At 35.8% G+C, this 26,636-nt stretch overlaps 1 protein-coding gene and 1 pseudogene across 2 annotated transcripts in view; both read left to right on the top strand.

Annotated features, from left to right (window-relative positions):
- DMD (dystrophin) overlaps window positions 1-26,636 on the top strand; it is a 2,407,712-nt gene that overhangs the window by 912,832 nt on the left and 1,468,244 nt on the right. The window contains 4 exon segments of the mRNA XM_080651877.1: window positions 4,507-4,617; window positions 5,000-5,173; window positions 10,329-10,484; window positions 13,813-13,983. Of these exon segments, the coding sequence (XP_080508003.1) occupies window positions 4,507-4,617; window positions 5,000-5,173; window positions 10,329-10,484; window positions 13,813-13,983 (612 nt within the window).
- On the top strand, window positions 6,018-6,825 carry LOC308239204 (large ribosomal subunit protein uL22m-like; annotated as a pseudogene). The gene is made up of 2 exons: window positions 6,018-6,386; window positions 6,597-6,825. The product of its transcript is annotated as a large ribosomal subunit protein uL22m-like (transcript).

Genomic DNA, 26,636 nt, shown 5'->3' with positions numbered 1-26,636 from the left:
AATGTTCTCCATATTTTAAAAGTACAAAATTTTCAAGATATTTTAGTATATTTTCTTCCTTAAATTTTGTGAGTATGTGTTCTATGTGGACATTTTTCCTTCTCAAGGATGCAAGTTCAAAATTGCTAATGTTCAAAAATGACTAATCTAACAGTGTTACATTTCTCTATTAATAGTCTCAATATGACATCTAATACTTTTCCTTTTGAAACATTTTAGTTATTTTCTCTGGAACAATTTTATTCGACATCACAAAAGCTCTAATAATTATTTTATATAAAGTCTCCTTTATTCCATTAAACACTTTAGACAGCTACAGCTTAATTTTGCTTGCCATTTTCTGTCCTTAATTTGATATATGAGAATGTCTGATGAGGTAAATCCTGATAAAAAGCACTGCTCTCGGCTCAGTTAATTGTAAAGTGCTCTATTGGAAATGACATTAATGTTTGATTGATTTTTAGTTCTATAATTCACCCTTTACAATTTTTAATGGAAAAATGGTTATTTCATTGTTGTTTCCTACTTTTAATAGATAGTACTAATTAAGAACATAATTACTGTATTGTCAAATGACTTTTTTTGGTAATGGCATGATAATATAATTTAAGTTATTTTTTTTTCACTTTCATGGAAAAAAAAATCTAGTGATCCTGAAAGGTATAGGAATGAGAATGCCTATTAGAGCACACATAGGTGTTCAAAATCAGCAGCCCCTGAGTTGCTAGGTCATTTCATTTTATTTTTCTTGGAAATTACTCATTTTATTTGAAGCCAAGCTGATAATTTCACCAGATCAATTGTTTATTTTCTTTGAACACATATCCTGATAGATGTATATTTTAGGTGAAAATACACTCAAATTGTATAGCCTTATTCAGATCTTTAGCAGATCTTATTGGTAGCCAAGTGTGGAAATCATTTTCCTTTGGTTAAATTTTCCATTCTCAATGTTTTCTTCTATAATATAATATTTTTTTTCACTCTCCGGCCATAATGTCAGGAAAGATGATGGAGTGTTTGTCTTTTTTTATTAGAGGAATATTAAAATAAAAGATCATCCATTCTGCCTACAAGTTTCCAAAATACTCCATTTTAAACAAATGCTATTTATCTGTTTCACAATACTTGTAAGTCTGCCCTAAAGTCATTAGTATTTTTAATTGTTTCCAGAATAATATTCTGATGAGGTTAAATAAAACTAGGTGTTAAACAATATCCTAAATACAAATTAAAAATGTATTATCAGTTGAAAGTAAGAATTGAGGCATTGATTTGTAAAGGTGCTAACTAAATGTAAGTGTGATGCATGAAGTATAACTTCCCAAAGTAGAATTGATTGGAATTATATATCAATTTTATCTTATAACTTTAATAACGAATTGGATTGCTTTTCCTGAATATAGTCATTAAGTATAATTAGAAGTATAAAGTTTAATTTGAATAAAGAACTATTTCCCTCTTGGATATCACAATGTATATAAATATATAAAACACTCCGAGGAGTTCTGTGTTACAGATACTTGTTTATCCTTAAATTCTAAAATATATTTTGCCACTGGGCTCTTTTCATGTATAATATACTTAATTTATAAATAAATTTGGATCTCTAATCATATTGGAATAGTAGTACAAATATGAGAATTTTTCTAGAAATGCTGCCTATAAACTATGCTAAAATCTCAGTTTTATATGGTATTCAACCATTACTTATTTTCAATTTTAATGGTTTTAGTAGTGATGACACTTGAAGAGCACAGACGTTCTCAAGAGTCTATCTAACTACTTGATATACTAGTAACTGTGAATATCTCAGAGTCCATGAAATCCTTTGCATTGAGTTCCAAATTGCCAAACTTTCCTTTCACAAGTTACGTGGTTCTTCTTATCCTCTGGTGACAGATAAAAGTTCAGTTTTTGCTTGTGTGTTGTAAGTCATTATTGTTTCCATTGCTTATGAGCCATAATAACAGTATGGCTTATTTGTAAAAATGTGGAATTTATTATCAGAATATCTATTTCAATGATCACTTAAGTTATCTTAGCTTTGTTTTATAATGCCAAGCAACAAGAGGCAGCTTAGGGGAGGGGGTAATCTTTAAGGAAAAAATATGTAAAATAGAAAATTAGATGCTACTTATAGAAGAGTCTGGCAAGTGAAGGGCCCTGAAACTTAAGGCTTAATATCTTCACACTAATTCCTCTTTTAGAAAGTAAGTCTTACTCTCCCCACACTCAATCTTTCCTTCCAGCATGTAGAGTGTGTGAAACGAAGTACTCTACATGCTGGAAACCCAATCTTTGCTACCATGGTTCACAGCCTGGTATGAGATCCCATTTTCTTATTCCCTACCCATTAAATCTCCTTCTCAGCCATATGCAATTTAAATTATTCCAACTTCTTAAAATTTTACCAGATCCTATAGTAGAAATTAATTTTCCCTTCTCTTTTATTGCAGAGCATGAGGTTTTCTATTGCACATTTCTGCTTTGTGATTTACTTATATCTCTATGTTCTGTCTCCCAAGAACAAAAGTGTCTTAAAAATAGGGACACTACTTTTGTTCTCACTATGTGGAATTGAGAAGTAGATGGATAACTTGTTTCATGAATCAAATTAATAAACTAAATACTATTAATATACAAATAAGATTTTAAATGTCTGTTTTGTCTGATAAATGTCCATTTGGGGGTGCTTTTATTTGTTAATCATAATTTAAGAGGTAATATAGTTGGGCATTGAGTTTGCTATTTGCTAGGTATATTACCTTGGACAAGTCATTATCTCTACCCTCCATTTGTAATGAGGGTGATAAATAGTTTGACCAAGTGATTAAATAAATTTATGTGAACCACTGGTACATAAGCTCATGCAAACATCTGTTTGGGTGATGCGGATAATGATGATTTCCTTCAGAGCTCTTCTCTTTTCCCTCTAGTGTAAAAGAATGAATATCATTTTCTTCTCTACTCAACTACTTGAGTGTTGACCGGATGAGAGAGTTTTAAAACCATGTTGACCGATACTGTTACAGATGTATTATTTGGTCCTTCTGCTCTTTCTGACTGTCTTTTGTAGCTTTTCCTCATCTGTTTCTTTTATCCGTTTCCACTCTGGCTATTCAAGATTGATCAGTTTCTCACTCCTCCTTGACTCTCCCCTTTCTCACCAAGGCTCTTCTTATAAACAAATCATAAATGATGACATTGACAATTTATGACTACATATTTGTGCAAACAACTTGAACAGGCATTTTCACATATGCAATCACATATAATCTCTTTACCAAAACTGCTATAGCTGTTTACTCACAGACATGAGAATTTCTCCAGATATATTGCCTAAAAATTGTGACAATGCTTCATTGCTGGCTTGTCATGATCATCTACAGTTTAGAGATGAGAAAATGGAGGTTCAAAAAGGTTTGGTGCTTTCTCTGCAGGAAGTTATTAAGTATCTATTAGACAAAAAGCAATACCCATTGTGGCATTAACTTCCCTTTACTATTTCCATAGTTTCCCTGAAATTTAACTGAAAAAATGGCACAGAATGAATGAGTACAAATCACTATTAAGGAATGTTGTCCACATGCAACTTTCTTATTATATCTTATCCTTGTCACAGTTAGGTTTTTCATAAAAGTTAACATGTTGTCTTTGTTCAGATGTGAGTGTTGATTCAATGATAAAAGAATATCAGTTTTACATATTGGATATAGATATTCCCTACTGAAAATAATATCTGAAATAGCTTTTTCATTATCACTAATTTAAAAGAATAATATGTATTTTTATAATAACCCATTAGTAGAGAAAAAAGTCATTTGATTTTTGATAACTTCTTGGTCAGTAAAAAACCTATATATATATTATTTTATTATTTTTAATTTTTTTTTTTAAAGAAGTCTCTGTTTATTTTTTTTATTTTTTTTAAACATATTTTATTGATATTTTACAGAGAGGAAGGGAGAGGGATAGAGAGCTAGAAACATCGATGAGAGAGAAACATCGATCAGCTGCCTCCTGCACACGTCCCACTGGGGATGTGCCCGCAACCAAGGTACATGCCCTTGACCGGAATCGAACCCGGGACCCTCCAGTCCGCAGGCCGATGCTCTATCCACTGAGCCAAACCGGTTTCGGCTATTTTTAATTTTTTAAAATATATTTGTATTCAGAGACTAAAGGAGAGGGATAGAGAGATAGAAACATCATTGATGAGAGAGAATCATTGATTGGCTGCCTCCTGCACACCACACACTGGGGATTGAGCCCACAACCCAGGCATGTACTCTGACCTGGAATTGAGCCATGACCTCCTCGTTCATAGGTCAATGCTCAACCACTGAGCCACGCCAGCTGGGCGATATATATTATCATTTTAAAAGAGGCTATATTGTAACAATATTTTAAGACAGTTTCTGAATTCTGTCTTCTTGGAAAGTAAACTGTTCATTGTAATAACTTGCAGAAGCATGCTGACAAATAATGCTGTTCTCCCAACAGAAAATCCAATCAGATTTGACAAGTCATGAGATCAGTTTAGAAGAAATGAAGAAACGTCATCAGGAAAAGGAGGCTGCCCAAAGGGTACTATCCCAAATTGATGTGGCCCAGGTACATATTTTTGTAAAAACTAAGTAACTTGTTTTAGGTCGGTATTAAAACATAGTCTATATTAGACAACTAGATTGTTAGAAAAATTGGATTTGAGGGCATTTTTTAAAAACTACAGTATGTTATATAAATGATACAGACTTTTTTGGGTTGTACATTTTAAGAATAAAATAGGTTAGCAAGTTATCTTTTATTATATTATAATAATTGGTGAATTCTCTCAAATGCACATTTTTTGTGCAGGACAAATGGGAAAAAAAAGCAATTGTTTTGGTGTGTTTTTAGTTTTGTTTATAACAATAAATAATTTTAATTAAAATTGAAATATGACTGATTATTGTTTGGAAGGCAAAAATAAATCAGTGCTTTCTTATATTTACAGAAAAAATTGCAAGAGGTTTCCATGAAGTTTCGGTTATTCCAGAAGCCAGCTAATTTTGAACAGCGTCTACAGGAAAGTAAGATGATTTTAGATGAAGTGAAGATGCACTTGCCTGCACTGGAAACAAAGAGCATTGAACAGGAAGTAGTACAGTCACAGTTAAATCACTGTGTGGTACGTATTTCTGGTGACAAATACTCAGCTAGCCATTGACTTTCTTTATTAAGAAGTATTTGATGGTACTCTTTTATAACAGAAAATTGTTTTAAGATAACTGTAAAATTCACTATATAATTTTGAGGTTAAGAACAAAAGTTAGCATGGATGGATTAAAATATAAGAACTTTACTGAAATGGTAGACATTTATTGTCCCTTTTATGTGTATCTGTTTTGAGTCCAAAATTCTCTAAGGACTGTGCAGAATATAAAAGAACATCTTCATTATTTCATTCTTATGGTGCTTTGAATATATTTTTAATAGAAATACTGAAAAGAAATGCAGTAAATCCTCAGCATCATCGATAGGTTCTGCAACTTTAAGCAAAATGAAGTGTAATGAAACTAGTTTTACCATAAGATAATTGATATTAACAAGTATTAAGTTCCTACAGCATCTCATCAATGATATAAAGAAATGTTGAATGAAATGACATGATTTGAGGACCTGCTCTGTATTAGTCTGGAAACAGCAACAACAATAGTTGCAATAATAAAACAACATGCCAGATATGAGTACCAAGTATGTTTAGTGATCTACATAATTAACCTTGAATTCTCAAGGCCACAGATAAAACAAGGGAAGTTAAAGACAAAAGGCGATGAAGGGCAAAAGTAAGATTTCAATGTAAGCACTCTTACTCCAAACCTTAACATCTTTCCATTAAACACCAGTGCTGGATAAGTGTTCAGAGATCATAATAACCTGGCCACTCAGTGTATACTGAAATGCCATTGTACCACAAAGGCAGAATAAAAAGTCTCAGATGCGGGGAGGCTCCCATTGAGGGTGAGAGAAAGATGGTGGCGGCAATACTGGATAGTTTGGGTGTGTTATGGATGCAGAATCTGAGGGGGAAGCTAGCCTTGGAGTTCTTTCATCTCAGAGTGTTTTATCCCAATAACACATCCACACAAGTGCTTCTCCTGGCATTTCTTGAAAATGGGAGAATAAAATTGTTTATCCTTCATGATGGCCTGGAGAACCTCGGAGACCAGCAGAAATCTGCCATTGTCAAAGGCAAATAAAGCACTACAGCAAAGATAAGATGTGGTATTTGGCAAAATTGATTCGATTCAAGGAATGTCCGTTGACCAGGCTTTGGCTCAATTTAAATTTAGTGACACACACAAAAAAAGGAGCCCAAACAATTAATGAGATTCTTTTTTAATATATTTGTATCGATTTCAGAAAGGGAGAGAGAGGTAGAATGATGAGAGAAAATCATTGATGGGCTGCCACCTGCACGCCCCCTACTGGGGATTGAGCCTGCACCTGGAGCATGTGCCCTTGACTGGAATCAAACCTGGGACCCTTTAGTCTGCAGGCCAACACTCTATCCACTGAGCAACTGGTTAGGGCAACGAGATTTTTTTTAGCAGCACAAGATATGGCAGTGAGAGAGCACAATGTGGAATTAAGATCCAATTTATACATCGCCGAGTCCACCTCAGGGCGAGACCAATACCTGAAATGCATTTGATACGCTTTGGGATCATGGAGATTTATTGCCATTATTTTGTGAAGTTGTTGGAAGGCCTTCCACCTCCACCTGAGGCACTAATGACAGCAGCCAGTCATGCCAAAGAGTATATACAGGAGCTTTGAAACCAAACCACCATTCACATTTTGATGGAATTCAGGCTCCACAGTGTATATAGTTTGCCATTTATTTCCTAAAAACAAGCAGTATTTAAAGACAAATAATTTTTACTAAAAAAGCCATAGACAGGATAATTAGCCTGAAGTGTAAATCTTCACTGGACTTTGGAATTTGCAGCAGTGCCCTTTGTTGCTATTATTAGAAATTCACCAGGTCATATGGCTTCTCTGACAACATAAAGCTGAATTATGAGGACATATACTAGAGTAATGGAAATATTATTATAACTCTATGCATTCAATGGACTATTAAGGTAGAAATCACCTACAATAAAAATGCTGAATGTTACTAACATTAAAGGGAAAAATGTTTATATATGTAGTACTTTATGTTTTAAGGATAGTTTCTGCATCTGCTTCATAGCATAAATGAAAAAGAGGCCTTTAATACATTTCAGTCATATCATTATGAATGGGAAAATATAATTTTAACAAAAAGCTTTATATATTGTAAAAATTATGAGGAATTTTACATGTGATAACATTTTTATAATACAGACTGCATTTCAGTGATATAATTATTATACATATTCTTAGCTCCAAAAGAAATTAATAATTTTTTAATTTTAATCAATTTTTAGAGGGAAGAAAGCAGGGAGGAAGGGAGGGAGGGAGGGAGGGAGGGGGAGAGAGAGAGAGAGAGAGAGAGAGAGGGAGAGAGAGAGAGAGAGAGAGGAGAGAGAAATATCAAAACATGGATTGGTTGCCTCCCACACAAACCCAGACCAGGATCGAACCCGCCACCTTTTGGTGTATGGGATAACTCTCCAACTAAGCCACATGGATCAGGGCCCAAAAGAAAATTTGAGTTTAATAATGTATAGTTATTAGTTGATATAAGATGTATAATGTTAGGAGTACATGGGGACATATGTCTTCTTAAATATTGCACAAAGAATTAAAGGCAAAATGACCCAAGTACACTGTTGTTATGAATAAATATATTTGCAAAGGGAGAGCTATTGTTTATTTTATTCTAGGAACAGGTCTCTAATGGTACCTCATAAAGTTTGTCTGATATTAACTAGAAGCTGAAAACAACCTGATTGGTTCCAAGCTGTGACTGTGCCCTGATTCAGTGCACAGGAAAGAGCTCAAGGTGCTTGCTCAATTCATTTCTGGTTATGGTTTGAATGTCAGGACCAGATCAACTAGTCCTTTCATAATGATGTGTTTTCTTTACAACTTTTAGATTTTTTCAACACTTAAGATGCTCTATTGCATATAATATAATCATGGCCTTTGCCTTCAATAAGTTTTTATTCTGTTAAAAAATCAGTGCAAATAAATAGAAAGATTATGTTCCTAAAATAGTGATACATGTTTTCTCTGCCTATTGGAAAACATGATGTTAATGAACACTACTGCTTTGAATGAGCCTCCATCATAAAGGTAAACAATTAAGCTTTTTTTTAAATTTGAAGAGTAAATAATTTGGAAGTATCTCTGATTCCAAAATTCACAAAGTTGATTTCCAGCATGACAATTAAAATTTTGAATGTTTCTAAATACCCAGATATGTCTATAATTTCTAAGATAGAAATAAAGTAAAATTAAAAAGTAAATCATGCCCTAGAGAGTCAGTCTGCAGACTGAAGGGTCCTGGGTTCAATTCCGGTCAAGGGCACATGCCTGGGTTGTGGGCTTGATCTCCAGTAGAGGGCGTGCAGGAGCCAGCCAATCAATGATTCTCTCTCATCATTGATTTTTCTATCTCTCTTTCCCTCTCCGTTCCTCTCTGAAATCAATAAAGATATATTTTTTAAAAATTAAATCACAATAGCTAAAATTTGGAAACAGCCCAAGTGCCCATCAGCAGATGAGTGGGTAAAAAAGCTGTGGTACATTTATACCATGGAATACTACATGGCTGTAAAAAAGAAAGAACTCGACATTTGCAACAGCATGGAGGGACCTGGAGAGTATTATGCTAAGTGAAATAAGCCAGTCAGGGAAGGATAAGTATCACATGATCTCACTCATATGTGGAATCTAATGAACAAAATAAACTGATGAACAAAATAGATCCAGAGACAGAAGCATGGAACACACTGAGGAATCTCAGAGGGAAGGCAGAGTGGGTGGGTGGGTGGGAAGAGATTAATGGGGGAAATTTATGTGCATATATTTGTAGCCCATGGACACAGACAATGGTGTGGTGAAGGCCTGGGAGGGGCAGGTGCAGGGTGGAGGGGGGTCATTGGGGAAAACAAACAAAGGAGACATCTGTAATACTTTCAACAATAAAGATTAATTAAAAAATAAACAAACAAACAAAAGCAAATTATCTGGAAAGCTCAGACAGAACTCAGGATTATTGATAAAGGAATGTTTATTTCAAATAATCATCTGATGGGGTTAAGATGGAAATAGATAGATTATATGTGTAGCCTTAATGAATAAGATAACTGCTCAGCCCTTACAAAACATTTTTAGACATTGATTTTAAATGGGAAAGAGAAAGCAAACCCAATTTCTGTTCTAATTCCAAAAAATAAAAAAAAACAATTACCTACCAGTAAGTTTATTGCTTAGTACCACTGAAATAAATAGCTGTCATTCAGACTTAACCCCTGACCAAATTAAAGCAGCAAAAGTATAATGTAAACTATGATATATGCATGTATGCCTAGATGCATATCTACATATGTTTATGCATGCATGTATGCATACAAGCACACATACATTTCCAGGAAAATAACTGCAAGGCAAAGTTATGATACTTGTTCCACAAAGCTTTGTTATGGCAATTACTTTGTGAAGCAATGTATGTGTTCTTTGTAGTTATGATATACATGTGAGTTTTAAATAACATATTTATATCTGTCTATATTTAATTGATCAGCCCCATTAAAATAGCTTTGTATAATCTAACATATGGAAAATTTCCTTCCTTACTTCTCTATGATTTAAAATACCAAAAGTATGATTTGGAAATTTAGATATTTTATCACCACTAAAATGTAAGCACCATGAGAGCAATATTGAACGTGTCTGTCTTGGCTATGATTGATTCTCTAGTCACTCGAATATTATGTAGAATGTAAACTCACAACTAGAATTATATAACTATAACATTAAAAATATTGTATATCAACCATACTTAAATTAAAAATAAAATAAAAATACATAAATCAATAACATCTAGAAATTAGCTTTACAGATTTGTATTGAAGAACTAAATATATATGTGATGCACTCTTACTTTAGTAAGAATAACTAAACTATACATGTCTATATGTGTATATATTATTGCAAATAGGAACTTGAAATAAAGAAAAATGCAAAAGCTAGATGTTGATCACAGGTGCAAAACTTAGTCCCCTTAAAACTATAAACATGAAATAGCAATTAAGGTGATCTCTGCCCCTGTTTCTTTTCATTAATAACAGTATGAGTTTGACACTGTTGTTTCTTCTTATGTTTTGTTTTTTTTTGTTTTAAATTAGAACTTGTATAAAAGTCTGAGTGAAGTGAAGTCTGAAGTGGAGATGGTGATAAAAACTGGACGTCAGATTGTACAGAAGAAACAGACGGAAAACCCTAAAGAGCTTGATGAAAGAATAACAGCTTTGAAATTGCATTATAATGAGCTGGGAGCGAAGGTGCGTACACTGAAACCATAAGTACTGGCTTCTTCCCACTTTCCTTATAAGTCATAAAGCAAGATGCCGTAATTATGTACAATAAATATCTTAGAAATTCTTAATGCATTTCAATAGATAGATACATTCATATATACACTCATACATATATACATAGAGATTGAGATAGATTCCCATGTGTAATTCTTAAGAAACAATAATTAATCAATGAAAATCTCCCAGTCTACATTAAAATATTTAAAGCTTAGAGAGATTGTTATTGGTCCATCAGATTGTTCTAAAAGGGTTACTTTGATCTATACTTGTCCTTTTTTCACTGTATAAATATACATGTGCTGATTCAAAGGCTGGTAAATTTTATAAACAAATGTACCTACGTTAAAAAAAAAGACAAAAAACAACAACAAAACAAAACAAAACAAAAAAAAACGAATGTACCTACTTATGTTGAGGAACAATAGAGTTGACATTTTCTACATAGATCACATTAGATGAAATGAGCTGGTGTATTCCACAGAATTTGTTTCCCTGTTTGTCAAACATTGCATAATCCACCACATTTGATTAATAAGATAGCATAGAGATCCAGTTAAGTCCTATGGCTCTGTGCTTATTTTCATATTTTTGTCCTGATCAGAACCGAATGACCAAGTCCATTTCAGTGTTAAAGATGTTTGCATATCTTCAGCTCCTCTTCGCAAAACTGTGCAATGTCTAGAACAGTTCTCTCACTTCCCTCAAATTCAGAGCTTTGATGGTTCAAAATAATTATAGTCCATAAAAATATTCATAAAAAAAACATCAAGGACTGACCTGGCCTTTGCTATGCTGTTATTTTACATTGCTCTAAGCTAACTAAAACATTTTTTGGTGCTCAGCTAAAAAATTCAAGTGACATTTGGCACTTAGTAATATCATTAAAGCAAAATGAAACATTACTAACAAATCATACTTCGCTTTAATAGCATGGCAGAATACAGCAAAAATGTAGGACAGAAATTTATATTTGAAATAAAAACTTAGAAATATGAGTGATAAAGGGAATATTTAGAAATGTCATCTTATAAAAATGCTGTAGTATTCCTTCTAAAGAAAAATCATCTGCATTTAAATCTTCCAAGCTCCTTCAACAACAGTGGTTTTGTTTAATAAAATCAGAGGAAACAAAGGTTATCTGAATGTATTATTCTTTTTATATGAAAAGAGACAAACCCTTCTATTTTATATGGTTATACTTGCAAGAGTCGATATGTGTTACTTTTTTATATTAGTCACCTCAGGGTGTAATAACAAAATGCCACAAGCTAGGTGACTTAAACAACAAAATATTTTTCTCACAGTTTTGGAGGCTGGAAATTCAAGATCAAGCCTAGTGAGGACTCTCTCTTTTCATGGTTTGAAGATAGCAGCCTACTCATTGAGTTCTCACATGGGGGCCTGGTGAGGGGAGGAGAGAGAGAAAGAGGAGAGAGGTCTTTTTTTCCTTGTAATAAGGCCACAATTATATCAGATTAGGGTCCCACCCTATTATTTCATTTATCCTAATTCCTAAAGACCCTATATCCAGATACAGTCACATTGGAGATTTGGACTCAATATTAATTTTTGGGACATACAATTCAGTCCACAGCACTTTTCTTATAAAACATGATTAGTTTGTTTACTATCACCGACTTAGCTTAACTGTTCAATGAATAAAAATGGAAAAGTTTCTTATATCTAACTATATTTAATTTCATTGAGAGATAGTACACCTAGCAACCCAGATGTAGTAATACTTATAATTCCTTGATTCACTTCTCTGTGCTTTGCTTTGATTTTTGTGGAAATACACATAAACTGCAATAATCTTATCAGCCTCAAATTTCAAAGCCTCTGTACTTATATTAGCTTCACATTTTTAGGTATTCATGAAACAGTGACTGTTGAAATATTCTACTGCAAGTGGCACTCTTTTAAATGTATTTCTTCTCCACACTGACATACACAACATGTAAAACTCAACTTTCCTTAAGATGGCAGTGTTTCCTATTTTATTAAATCCTATTTAGCTGATATAAACACAATAGAATAAATAAAAATCAATAATGCATTAGCTCTGGGAAGATAGAATTTCTTTGAAATATTGAATCTAGAATTATGTTCTACCAATAGTGCATACAAAAATAACTACGCATAGGAATACACCATAAGGTATATTTTTTCTCTCACACATGAATATAATCCTTTCAGGTGAAAGGGCAGATGCTTTTACTTCCCCGAAGGAAAAATCTCTTTTAAAAAAGTTGACTTTGTAGCCTCAGTAACAAAACATTTTTCAAATTTATATACACCTCTGTTAAAAAAACTAGCAAATTTTGTTGAGTATTTGGAATTCATATCAAGGTTTCAGGGTGTTTATTTTGATTGTAGCACTTTAAATTCTTAAAACTTATTTTCACTTGTAGAATACACACACACACACACACACACACCAGGAAGAGATTCTGGGCTTTTTATTAAACTAACCAACTAACCTACACATTTATACAATGTAGGCACATCTGTAGAGCTGGTGGAAAAATACACATTTGTCTGTTCTTCATGTGAGAAATTGAAACAATTTGATTTTGACGGTCTTTTTTTTCAACACAGAACTGGAACACCAGATCACATTATGATTTTCTCTATTAGTGAGAGTGAAAATTTTGTTTGGAATTATTATTTTTGCCCCCATTAGGTGACAATAGCATGTTTAAAAAGGAAGTGAATTACTTTTTGTGTTGTTTTTATGTAAAAGTATGACTCTTTACTGATGCAATGACAATAACATTGGCCATTGTAAGCATTATACAAATATTTTTGCCTCTTGAAAGACTTAGTATTTGTTCTTCATTTTGATTTCTTATCTGCAAGAGTAAGTTTCATTTGCATATAGTGGATTGTAAACCTCCTGTGCATCTCTGTGACCAATGATTGAAGGTTTTCTAAGAGAAATGTGCCATATCTTCAATTTGACCTACGTATTTTTTTTAAATGGCCATAAATTATTTACATTAAAAATAATCTTAGCTTTTCTTTCTGCCTGATACAGAACACTACGTTTTGGAGAAAGCGCCTCATCTTTCCTAGATTATGTTTCTTTACTACTAATGTTCAGAATATATATATATATATATATATATATATATATATATATATATATAGTTTTTCTAAAATGTTATTCTTAAAAAAATAAGAAAAAGCTTATTTTAAAATGACAAACATATGAAAGTTCCAATTAAGTGGCTATAACTAAAGCGGAATTAAAAATGTAAACTTAATTACATTTTATTATCATTCTTTTCAGGTAACAGAAAGAAAGCAACAGTTGGAAAAATGCTTGAAATTGTCCCGAAAGATGAGGAAGGAAATGAATGCCTTGACAGAATGGCTGGCAGCTACAGATATGGAATTGACAAAGAGATCAGCAGTTGAAGGAATGCCTAGTAATTTGGATTCCGAAGTTGCCTGGGGAAAGGTATCACTGAAGGTTATTTGTAACATGCACACAAACACACCGTTATATAATTTTATAAGGAACTATTAGCACTCAACAATAATAGAATTATAAGTATTATCTTGCTTCATTTTCCCTTTTCTCAAAAATTTCATCAGTAGTTTAACTCTTTCAATACCATGATAGAACCAATGGGAAGCTTTAGCAAAAATCTCCCTGAAGCTTGTTTAGAATTATGTAGTTTATGAATAAATCATTTGAAAATACATACATTTTTAATCACAAAGTGGGTCCAAAGAAGAGATTGAATGTCCCCTAGTTTGACTAAGACAGATTGCACAGATGGACCCTACCGCCAAGAAGAGGGCAAAGATACATAGACAGCAGACAGGTGAGATGGGCAGGTCAAGCAAGATCAGCACGTGGCTTATGTCACAATAAAAAAGAAAATCTCAAGGTGTCTTTGCAGCTCCTATCATTTTCATCACCAAAAGACACAGTGTTTTCTTTAATCCTCAGCTGGGAAATTCTTGCTGTTTCCCTGAAAGCCAATCAGACATTATCACTCCCTAAATTTAAGATCAAGGTCTTCATAACTTATTTTTTCAGTTGATTCATCCTAGAAAGTGTGTTGATATAAAGGAAAGAATTGATATTAATAATGTGTTTTTACCTTAAACTTTGCCAGAGCACAGGACATTTATAAAAAAATAAATCATAGTGTTATCGGTGGAAATGGGGTATCTCTTTGCCCACTGAGTGCTGGGGGTTAGGTCTTTATGATATATCAAGAAAAAGAGTTTTCGGAGGCTCACACGGGAGGATGAGTGATTTTTATTTGCTTGGAATCACATGCCTGGGTTTGCAAAGTACCATTTCCCTTAATCCAGTCCTGTAAGAACTACAGCTGGGGATTCAGCAGAGCTAGAAGCAAAGCCAATGTCCAAAGTTTCCTTTCCAAATTACAGTGGGTTCAGTTTAGGTTCCGGCTAGTTGTAGTTATTGTGTGGGATCCATGTTGCTGTGGGCCATGTGGGCAAATGTCGGGGCACAGGTGCATGAGAGCCTCTGAGAAGCCAGGAGCACAACGCAGCAAGAGAGCAAGAGAGCAAACTCCTTCGTTTAGGACAGTGGTCGACAACAGAGCCAAATATCAATAGTACAACGATTGAAATTTCTTTTGAGAGCCAAATTTTTTAAACTTAAACTTCTTCTAATGCCACTTCTTCAAAATAGACTCACCCAGGCCATGGTATTTTGTGGAAGAGCCACACTCAAGGGGCCAAAGAGACGCATGTGGCTCGCGAGCCACGGTTTGCCGACCACTGGTTTAGGAGATTAATTCCCACGCTTACAGTGGCCATGCATACTCTGGCCAGTGACCTGTTCCCAGGTGTGATTGACAGAAAAGTACCTTCCCTATGTGACCCAAATTTTATGGGGCATGTGTCTATTCTCCCCCTGTCCAGTCCCTTTTCTCCAGTGATCAGTCGCTCCCTGGGGAATGTTAAACTTCAGCTTCCTGGCAAAGCTGCACAAAAGGCATGTCTTTAATAATTGAACAAGACTATCTAGATTATCCAACGTTGGAAATTCTTAATTGCATAATATAAAAACTTAAAATTGTAAATGAGTCCAAAATTGATAACTGATTTTGTTTATGTACATTCAAAAATCAAGTAGATATAAAATTTTGTCACTTACATTTTTTCAAATAAATAGTAGTGCATGAATTTCTTTCTTCCCATTCAGAATAGATTTATTGTTAGAGATAATATATTGAATTGTATTTATTAGTATATATATATATATATATATATATATATATATATATATATATACACTTATTATTATAGTAGTGATGATTTAGTTTGAACCAATGATAATCATATACTTAGGTGCAGGCTGGGCTGCTGTAAGAAATGAGTCAAAAATACCATGGCTCTAAGAAGATAAAAATTTATATCTCTTTGAATTTCTGGGTGGAAGAAATAACTTTTCTCCATGAAATGCTCTGAAGTCTTCTGGTTATTTGTTTTCTCATGGTAACATTTGCTCACCACCACCATTCCTCAATCTCAGCCCACAAAAAGAAGAGAGAAGATGAATTGGAAGACAACCAGCTCTTTCTTGAAGATGTATTATGACAGCTCCATGCACTATCTCTGCTCATAGTCCATTTGCCAAATTTTAGTCACATAATCATATCCAGGGAGTGTAGCAAAAGATGATCTCTAACTGGGTTGCCAATGTGTCCTGCTAAAATAATGGTTGGTTCTTATACTAAAATGAAGAAAGAGAATACATTTCTTTTGGCCAGTATCACCCCTGTCTTTTACATCATAAGACAAAGGCAAAGAAAATCCTGCATGATCTGTCTCTCTGTAAGTACACACGACTGATGGCAGTTTCCACCATAAGAACTGGTAAGCAAACAAAAAAGCCCAGAAAGACTTATGACCTATTAAACTATGAAATATAGTAAAATGCACATGGGACAAGTAGTACAAGTAGAGGATTCATGAAGATGATCCAGGCTTCATTCCAGTCATCCTTCCCTTAATACAATGAACAATATATTTGATTGTTCATATCCAATTTTAATGGCTGCATTTGTTTGCTAGGTCTGCTGTAACAGAGTACCTCAGATTTGGTGGCTTAAACAACAGAAATTAATTTTCTCACAATTCTGGAGTCTGGAGGTCTGTCCTAGATCAGGATTTCAGCAGAGTTGGTTTCTTCCAAGGCCTCTCCCTTTGGTTTGTAAATAGCTATATTCTCATGTCTTCATATGATCTTCCCACTGTACATACCTGTGTCCAAATTACTTTTCTTATGAGGACACCAGTCATATTGGGTTAGGGCCTACCATACTGATCTTATTTTAACTTAATTACCTCTTTAAATGTCCTATCACCAAATATGGTCACATTCTGAGATATTGAGGTTAGGACTTCAACATTATAATTTTGGAGGACACTATTTCAGCTCATAACAAGGAAACATGTCTAAGAATAGTACTTCATTATATTAATGTTTCTGAGACACAATTAAGCCTCTAACAATGGGATAGCTTTATAAATATAATGTGGAATGCTAATGTAATGGTACAGGGTAATAGAACTGGACATGAAAGGAATTTGAAAAAATCTGACTACAATTTAAAACTGAGGTGAAGTCATAAAAGTATGCCACATATGAACTCCCCTTAAGGTCACTGCATAAGTACCTATAGAGATATTTTTGCATTAGCCCCACCCTAAAATCATTCAAATATTATAAGATAATGAACTTGGCAAATATTTCTAGATTATCCTTGTCATGTTAGAAGGCTTGAGTGGTCTGGAGATGTGGCAGCTTTTTGAGTCCAGCTGGTTTTCTATAAAACCAAGAAGCAATGCTAATTTGAGCTCCATCAGGAAAAAAAGCATAGATAGCTGGCATGTCTTATTTTATTTATATAATAACATATTGCTCTTTCTGGATCTTTTGAAACACTAAACTCCTAATTATATAGTCTGAAATCTCTTAGTGGTCAAAGCAAAGTATACACATTTGCATTTAAATTGCACAATCTTTAATAAACTCATTTTTAAGGTGCTGAAGCTCTTTCAAAAGTCATAATCATATAATAAAAACATGTGACCTACAGATCTACAGCAGTCATATATATGATTCTAATTTTTAAGATGAAAATAATCAAACTCTCATACATGAAATCCATATGTCTCCTTATTACATTCTTATTTCACATGCTTTCTTGGTAGATGGAGAACTTGACTCAAAATGTTAGTGTCATCTGCATTTCAAAGGATAGATGTCAGATGTCTTTAAAAATAAATTGAGTATTTATTTAAATGCAATACATTAAAAGTATTTGCCAGTCATTCCAAGTATTTTTGATTTGGAGAAAATTTGAATATAGATTCAATTTATTTTTTAAACTGTTTCATTTATTTCTGCTGAGTTTCTCTCAATTCTGTTGATATAAGAACATTATATTATTTAAATCTGAAAATACTTAAATATCTAGATAAAAATATTTTATACATCAAATCAAATTACTAATGAAATGTTTATTTGACCTTTAGTTTATGCAAATAGAACCTACTTTCAAATATATTGACTATAATGAAATCTTTTCAGTTTTATTTTTACTATATTTAAATTATACTAATTTATTATAGATCTAACTCCAGAAAAAAAGATTATTTGATGTGGCTCAAAGACATACATGTGATTCAACTGTCAAAGATAAATAAATCAGAATACTAGAGAAAGGGAAAATTGCAATAGGAAAATAATAGACACTTTGTACAGAAATATGCTCACAGTATCCCATGGTAGGTGGAATAGGCAGGGAAGAATAAATCCTCAAAATTTGGCACCAAGCTTCCTATAAGGCAAAACCAACAAGTAAACATGTTTTTTTTATAGTTATAACACTTAACATGAGATCTATCCACTGAAATATTTAAAAAGTGTATAATATAGTCATGCTAACTAGAGGCACAATACTGTACATCAGATCTCTAGAATGTATTCATTTTGCATAACTGTTATGGAAGGAAATATATTGATGAGATTCAAAATTTCCACATTATCAAAACAGTCATTAAAATATTTTAATGTACTAGTCATTTGCAGGCTTCTCTTGAATTTATATCAGAAGAAAAAAACTGGAAGGATAGTGAATGAGACAGCACCCTTGTTAATATTGTTATAATAAACATAATAAAAAGGTTTCTGTTGCCATTTATCTAACAGCATTCCTCCATGCAGAACAGTCTCATGAGCCTGACCATGGACTTTTGGTCAGAAAGTCCTTCAGAAATGAGTCTGAGGAGTTTGGCCCTGTAGGATCCTCTTGCTAGGTCAGGGCTAGATCAACTAGAATCCAGTACCATATCTGGACTTTCTCATCTAAGTTTCCCTCCTACTCAGAATTCTGTAGTTACACATTCAAAATGACAGATTATAGGGCACATACCTCTTCTAGAAGATACTGTCATGATTCCAGGTGTTTACAGTTACCTTCTACTTGCTAAGGACTATAACCTTGAGAATCTCTTAGGAATCCCAGATCAGACTTTTACGGATCTCATGGGGAAAGAGTGAAAGAACTTCTGAAAATAGATAGGGTGGTGGCCAGGTTGGTAAGCAAGAGGCACAGCCAGAAGCAAGAAAACTGTTCTACCATCTCCCACCTTATGACCATGCTTCCAGATTGCAGTTGGGGGCGGGGGGAGATGGATAAAGTGAAAAGGAAGTTCAAATATTTCAGAAGGTGAAAGAAATATTTTAAATTGAAATAACAGGAAGCACCCCTCCACCCAGTTTCCCCCCCCCCCAACCTATGCCCTTATCCTCCACCACTGTCCTCATCCATAGGTGTAAAATTTTTGTCCAATCTCTTCCTGCACCCCTCACGCTCCCTTCCCCCCAAGAATTGTCAATCCACTCCTTTTCTATGCCCCTGATTCTATTATATTCACCAGTTTATTATGTTCATCAGATTTTTTATTGACTCAATTTTTAGATTGACTTGTTGATATGTGTTTCTTGTCACTTTGTTGTTCATAATTTTTATCTTTACCTTTTTCTTCTTCTTCCTCTTCTTAAAGAATACCCTTCAGCATTTCATATAGTCCTGGTTTGGTGGTGATGAACTCCTTTAGCTTTTTCTTGTCTGTGAAGCTCTTTATCTGACCTTCAATTCTAAATTATAGCTTTGCTGGGTAGAGTAATCTTGTTGTAGGTTCTTACTATTCATCACTTTGAATATTTTTTTGCCACTCCCTTCTGGCCTGCATAGTTTCTGTTGAGAAATCAGCTGACAGTCATATGGGTACTCCCTTGTATGTGGAGGGGAGCTATGGGGGGAAAAAAGAGGAACATCTGTAATAATCTGAACAATAAATATTTATTAAAAAAATAAAATAACAGGAAGCAGATATTTTAGAATAATAAAAACAGAAATGACAAAAAGTTTAACAGTGGGAATTGAAAATTAAACTATGAATGCTAATTTAAAATTCCTAAAGCCCAGTAGCCCTTTCATAGTATCGATAAATTCAAACAACATGCCTCCATCAGAGTAGTGATAAAGAAGGGAACATTCATATTGAGATTGTTAAAAGAAGGGATCACTCCTAGTTGTGTTTTCTGGACAACTGAGATCCCACAACGGAACTGTATCTGTGGCATTTGTTACCCCTTAAGTGATCAGACATATTCTCTCCCTTCATACCTTATAAATCTCTGTCACTGGAATTATCCAGGTTGAGATGAGAAACACTGATTGATGTCTAGAGAACAGAAACAGCAACAAAGGAAATAAATGGTAAAATGAGGAGAGATTCCCAGTTCCTGGCAAGTTTGCACACAAGCACTGCACCAGATCCTTGAGCTATGCTGCTAACTTCTACTCTCTTGGACTACTAAGTGGACCTTAACAATTTTAGTTGCCAAGAGGACAGGGAAAATGTCTGTTTTGTTCCTTGGTGTTTCCCATGCATGTAACATCATATCTGGCACATAGTACATGCTCAATAAATATTTGTTCAATAAGAGTAATTGCAATTTAAGAGACAAAATTAAAACATTTGTTGAAAGAAGAGGAGAAACCAAGATGGCGGCATAGGTAAACACCTGAACTTGCTGCCTCGCACAACCACTTCAAAACTACAACTAAAAGACAAAACGGACATCATCCAGAACCACAGGAAGGGTGGCTGAGTGGAAATGCTACAACTAGAAGAAAAGAGAAAAGCACACTGAGACTCAGAGGAGGTGCAGAAGTAAAGGCAGAGGTACAGAGGCGAGCATGCACAGAGAGGTCTGGCAACTGAGTACATGGCTGTCTTTTTCAATCGGGAGGGAGACTCAAGCTCCCAACTGCTCTGAACTCCAGTTCAGGGTGAGATTCTGGGGACCCAGACTCATAAAGAGAGAAATTGGACTGTCTGGCAGCGGGCGGAAATCGAGGGCAGCTTTCTCTCAGAGGTGCTTGCAGCGATTACCGAGGGACACTGAGATCCGGGGACCTCTTAGGGCAGGACTGACAGGAAGCCATTGCTGTTTGCTCCGTCCTGAGACTCTGACCCACCCAAGTTGTGTGCAGAGGCGCAGAGGCTTTTGCATATGAATGACCTGTTCCTTTGAAATCTAAACTTACCTAACAAACTGCAGCTGAGTCAGAGAGACCCAGAACATCCAAAAGAAGGCCCAAGGCCCCACAACAGCTTGCATTGCTTCACAGCGGGGCCTCATCTGGGCACCTCCAAAACCCAAACAAAGAAGATGAAGCTTCAGATCTCTCCGTAGCTCCTGCTGGGTGGCCTAAGGCAGAAGCTAAATTAGCACTCCTTGGAGATCCAAGAGCCAGTGTACACAGTGGTCAGAGTGGGACCATCCAGATTACATCTCCTCAGATCCATGTGGGACACACTCAGGGGGCAGACTCAGTGAGCACCAAAGCCCCACTGAAGCAAGTCTTGCCCCATAAGGGTGTCTCCAGCACAGAAGTTCTCCCATTGTAGACATAACTGATGCTCACAGCCAATTGGCCTGGAGGTCAATTCCTCCCAGTGATACTAACAACAATCAAGGCTTAACTATGGGAGCCATGGTCAGGAAGAAGCTCCTGAAAGGGATATGGAGCATTGGGAAACCAAGGACACTCTAAGTGCTGACCCTGGGAGGCCAGAACCAGGGGCAGAAGTCTCGTGGGCATGGGAAGTGTCATTCAGCAGTTCCAGGAGGACCACCGCCACCAGGCCACCATGGTCCTCCGCTGGCTACTGCTCCTGGTGATGGCTCTGCCCCTGGTTACAACAGGTACCAAGGACCGCATCTTCTATGATCTGACCGAGTCCTTGACCTGCCCCGGCATCAACAAAGGCTGCATGCTGTCCACTCCCTATGAGCACCCTGAAGAGCCTGTCACCTACCAGCTCATCTCCACCTGCCATTATGGTGAACTTTGTAACAGGGACCCGACCCCTGCAGACAGCCTGAAGGCAGGGGCCACCACAGGCCAGATGCTGCATGTGCTGCTGCTGCTTCAATGACTGTGACCAACGTGGAGGGCACAGCCTGGCACTGGTCTCACACCCACGAGACTTCTGCCCCTGGTTCTGGCCTCCCGGGGTCAGCACTTGGAATGTCCTTGGTTTCCCAATGCTTCGTGTCCCTTTCAGGAGCTTCTTCCTGACCACGACTCCCAGGTCCCAGGGTCTCTGAAGCTTCCCCGGGACAGAGACAGCCAGTGGCTGCTGCCCCACAAGAGTGTTTGTGGAGCGGAATGGGGTGACCTCACAGACCCCTCAGGGTTCCACTGGCCACTCTGGGAGTGAAGTCATGGGTGGGGGAGGGGTGTAACAACCTGAAGGGTAGGTTGGCCTACTGACCTGTCAGGGAGTGAGGTCATTGCCACCCAGGGTGCCTACATACAAATGCTCAGCCCAACACTTGCCATCCTGGCCACTCAGTCTTAGGCTCTGTTGGGTGCTGGGTGCTACTCCTGCCCAGTGCCTATGGTGAGCCCGTTTCTCAGATGGGCAAACAAAGGCTCAGAAAGAGAAAGTGAGGTGTCCAAGGCCTTAGAGCCAGATTTATTTAATTCCAAAGAGGGAATTTATTGAGTCCTGGCTGTGTGCAAGACCAGTGCTAGATGCGTTATATAGCAACCACTGTGATGATAGGACTAAGAAGAGCAGGGCTCACCATAGCTCCCAGGCTTCTAGCATTGGACAGGGTGCCAGGCACCATGCAGGGAGCTCCACCCATGTTCTCCCATTGGAATCTTTCTACCTATTAGCTCCATTTCTCAGATGAGCAAACAGGTACACTCAGAGCCTGGCACACAGAAAGATTAACAAATGGGGGTCATTATAGGAAGCAGCTGAGTCTCAAAACAGCCTCCGGGGGTGTCAGAAAATGAACTATGTCTCTTTCCAGAGGGGGAAACTGAGGCATCCCTCAGTGGGAACAGGCAGAGCCCCGGGTTAAACTCAAGTCTGAGACTAGATGATAATTTAAGTATCTTAACATGATAGTACCTACTCTTGAGGTAGGTACCTTGGTGGTTCCATTCTACAGAGGAGATGTTGAGGCAAGAGGGTGGCAGGACTTTCTTTTTTTAAATTTTACTATTATTGACAGTATTACAAATGTCCCCCACTTTCTGTCCCTTCCCCCCTTCTTCTAGCCCCTGGGCTACTACAGGCCTTCACCACACTATTGTCTCTGTCCATTGGTTATGCATATCTATAATAATAAAAGCATAATATGGAAATTAGACATGACATCATTCCGGATGAAGCCAGGGGTTCAAGGGAAGCCCAAGTCCCAGGTCCCAGGTGCCAGAGGGAAGCCGGTACCCGCAGCCGGGGGAAGGAAGGCCTACTCTTGCATGAATTTCATGCATCGGGCCTCTAGTGTGTGTGTGTGTGTGTGAATATATCTTTGGTTAATCACTTCCTGTCTTCCCACCACTCCCCTCTGAGATCTGTCAGTCTGTTCAATGCCTCCATACCTCTGCACCTATTTTGTTCATCAGTTTATTATGTTCATTAGATTACACTTATAAATGAGATCATGTGGTATTTTTCTTTCTCAGACTGACTTATTTCACTCAGTGTAGTATTTTCCAGGTCCATCCATGCTGTTGCAAAGGGTAAGAGATCTTATTTTTTTACATCTGCATAGTATTCCACTGTGTAAATGTGCCACAGCTTTTTTATCCATTCATCTACTGATGGGCACTTGGGCTGTTTCCAGATCTTAGCTATTGTAAGTAACACTGCTATGAATGAAGCTAGGGGTGCACATATTCCTTCTGATTGGTGTTCTGGACTTCTTAGGATATATTCCTAGAAGTGGGATCACTAGGTCAAATGGCAGCTCCATATTTAATTTTTTGAGAAAACTCAATACTGTTTTCCATAGTGGCTGCAACAGTCTGCATTCCCACCAACAATGTATTAGGGTTCCCTTTTCTCCACATCCTCACCAACACTTGTTTGTTGATTTGTTCATGGTAGGCATTCTGGCAGGTGTGAGGTAATACCTCATTGTCATTTTAATTTGCATCTCTCTGGTGATTAGTGACTTGGGCATTTTTTCATGTCTATTGGCCATCTGTATGTCCTCTTTGGAGAAGTGCCTATTCAGGTCTTGTGCCCATTTTTTAGTTGGGTTATTTGTCTTCCTTTTTGTTAAGCCATATGAGTTCTTTATATATTTTGGAAATTAACCCCTTTCCAGATGTGTCATTGGCAAATATATTCTCCCATACAGTGGGTTCCCTTTCATTTTGCTGATGGTTTCTTTTCTTTTTAAAATGTTTTAAAATTGATTTTAGAGATAGAAGAAGGGAAAGGAGAAAGAGAAACATTGATATGAGAGAGAAACATGGATTGGCTGCCTCCTCCATGCCCCTATTGGGTATGGAGCCTCCAATCTGGGCAAGTCCCGTGACCTGGAATCGAACAAGTGACCTTTTGGTGCACGGGATGATCCTCCAACCCACTGAGTCACACAGACCAGGGCACTGATGCTTTCTTTTGCTGTTCAGAAGCCTTTTATTATTTTAATGTAGTCCCATTTGTTTGTTTTTGCTTTTCTTTCTCTTGCCCCAGGAGATGTACTGGTGAAATTCTGCTATGTGATATGTCTGAAATTTTGCTGCTTATGTTTTTTTCTAGGATTTTAATGGTTTCACATCTTACATTTAAGTATTTTATCCATTTTGAGTTTATTCTTGTGCATGGTATAAGTTGGTGATTCAGTTTCATTTGTTTGCATGTACTTGTCCAATTTTTCCAACACCATTTATTGAAGAGACTGTCTTTACTCCATTGTATGTTCATGCTTCCTTTACAAAGGGTAAGAGATCTTTTTTTTTTTTACATCTGCATAGTATTCCACTGTGTAAATATAGTGTAATGATGTGGGTCAATTTCCAGGTTCTGTGTTCTGTCCATTGATCTGCATGCCTGTTCTTGTGGCAATACCAGGCTGTTTTGATTACAATGGCTTTGTAGTATAGTTTGGTATCCAGTATTGTGATTACTCCAACTTTGTTCTTCTTTCTCAAGATTGCTATAGCTATTTGGGGTTTTTTTTGGTGCCATATAAAATTTTTGGAGTATTTGTTATAGATCTGTGAAATATGCTGTTAGTATTTTAATAGGGATTGCATTGAATCTATAGATTGCTTTGGGTGGTATGGACATTTTAATGATGTTAATTCTACTGATCCATGAACATGATATATGTTTCCACTTGTTTGTATCTTCCTCTATCTCTTTTTTCAATGTCCTGTAGTTTTCCAAATACAGATCTTTTGACTCCTTGGTTAAGTTTATTCCAAGATACCTTACATAAATGTTTTTTGTTGTAATGGTAAATGGGATTTTTTTTTTTTTTTTTTTTTTTTTTTTTTTTTTTTTTTTTTTTTTTTTTTTTTTTTTAGTTTTCTCTCTCCGAGAATTCATTATTGGTGTATAAAAATGCCATGAATTTTTGGATGTTGATTTTGTATCCTGTTCCACTGCCTAATTCATTTATTAAATCTAGTAGTTTTTTGGTTGGGTCTTAAGGGTTTTTTTTATATACAATATAATGTCATCTGCAAATGATGACAATTTTCCTTATTTATTTCCAATGTGGACAACCACATATTAAAATCTTGGGACAGAATGTGTCATTCTTTTTTGCCAGTTGTCCTCGGGAAACTTTAAAAGACTACCAGTGCTTGGAGTCCACCCCCAGCTATTCTTTTTCATTAGTTTGAGGGTGGCAGCGGTTTTGAATAGTCGGGGAAGTTTGAGAACCACTAGATAATGCAATACAAGCAGTCTTAAAAGATCTACATGCAGTTCAGCCAATCGTGCCCTGTATTTTTTTAAGTAATCACCTTTCACAGTTTAAAGAATCTGGCCTCTGGTCCTAGATTATCTGGATAATTGCCTCAACTCATCACTCCTCTTAGCTATAAAAGCATGAGAACTATTACTTATTTCTAAAGTCTGTTACACTATCATTCCCATGAAAAATTACATCTTTTTTTTAAGAGAGCATAGTAATTTATCTGTGAAGTGAAATAACACTAGCAGATCATTAACTTTGTACAATGAATGCATCAAGCAGCTGTTACTTAGAAAATAGAACATCTGTTAAATGCCATTGGAGTCACTATTCACTGTCATTATAGTTATAACTATAATTTCTGTTCTGCACATTCCACTTTCATGAAATTCTTCTTTAACAGACAATATATTAATAAAAATCAGTACACATTGCCATAAAATTCACTATTTAATGTTTTATGTTATTTTTGAATTTATCATTATATTATTCCATCACATTAGCCTAATAATAAAATATGTTTTAAACCTCTAGCCATGACAAGAGTACTGTAGGGGACTGAAAAAGCAATTAATATTATATTTTATCACACTTAGGACATATTAATTGTATGATGCACCATTGATTTAACTACATCTGTTGTGGATCACAATGAACACCACCACCTTAAATGTAAATATAAGTTGTTTTCTATCAATTTAAGAACCCTTAAAATGTGACAAATGTACATCTTAAAATTGTAATAATGGGGTAATTTGTCCGTTTCCCCCCATAAATATGTTTTGTAGCTAAAACTAAAA

Source organism: Plecotus auritus, assembly GCF_963455305.1.
Source record: "Plecotus auritus genome assembly, chromosome: X".
Classification (NCBI taxonomy): Eukaryota; Metazoa; Chordata; class Mammalia; order Chiroptera; family Vespertilionidae; genus Plecotus; species Plecotus auritus.
Note: the sequence above shows the minus strand (reverse complement) of the source record. Positions and strands in the feature narration are given on the sequence as shown.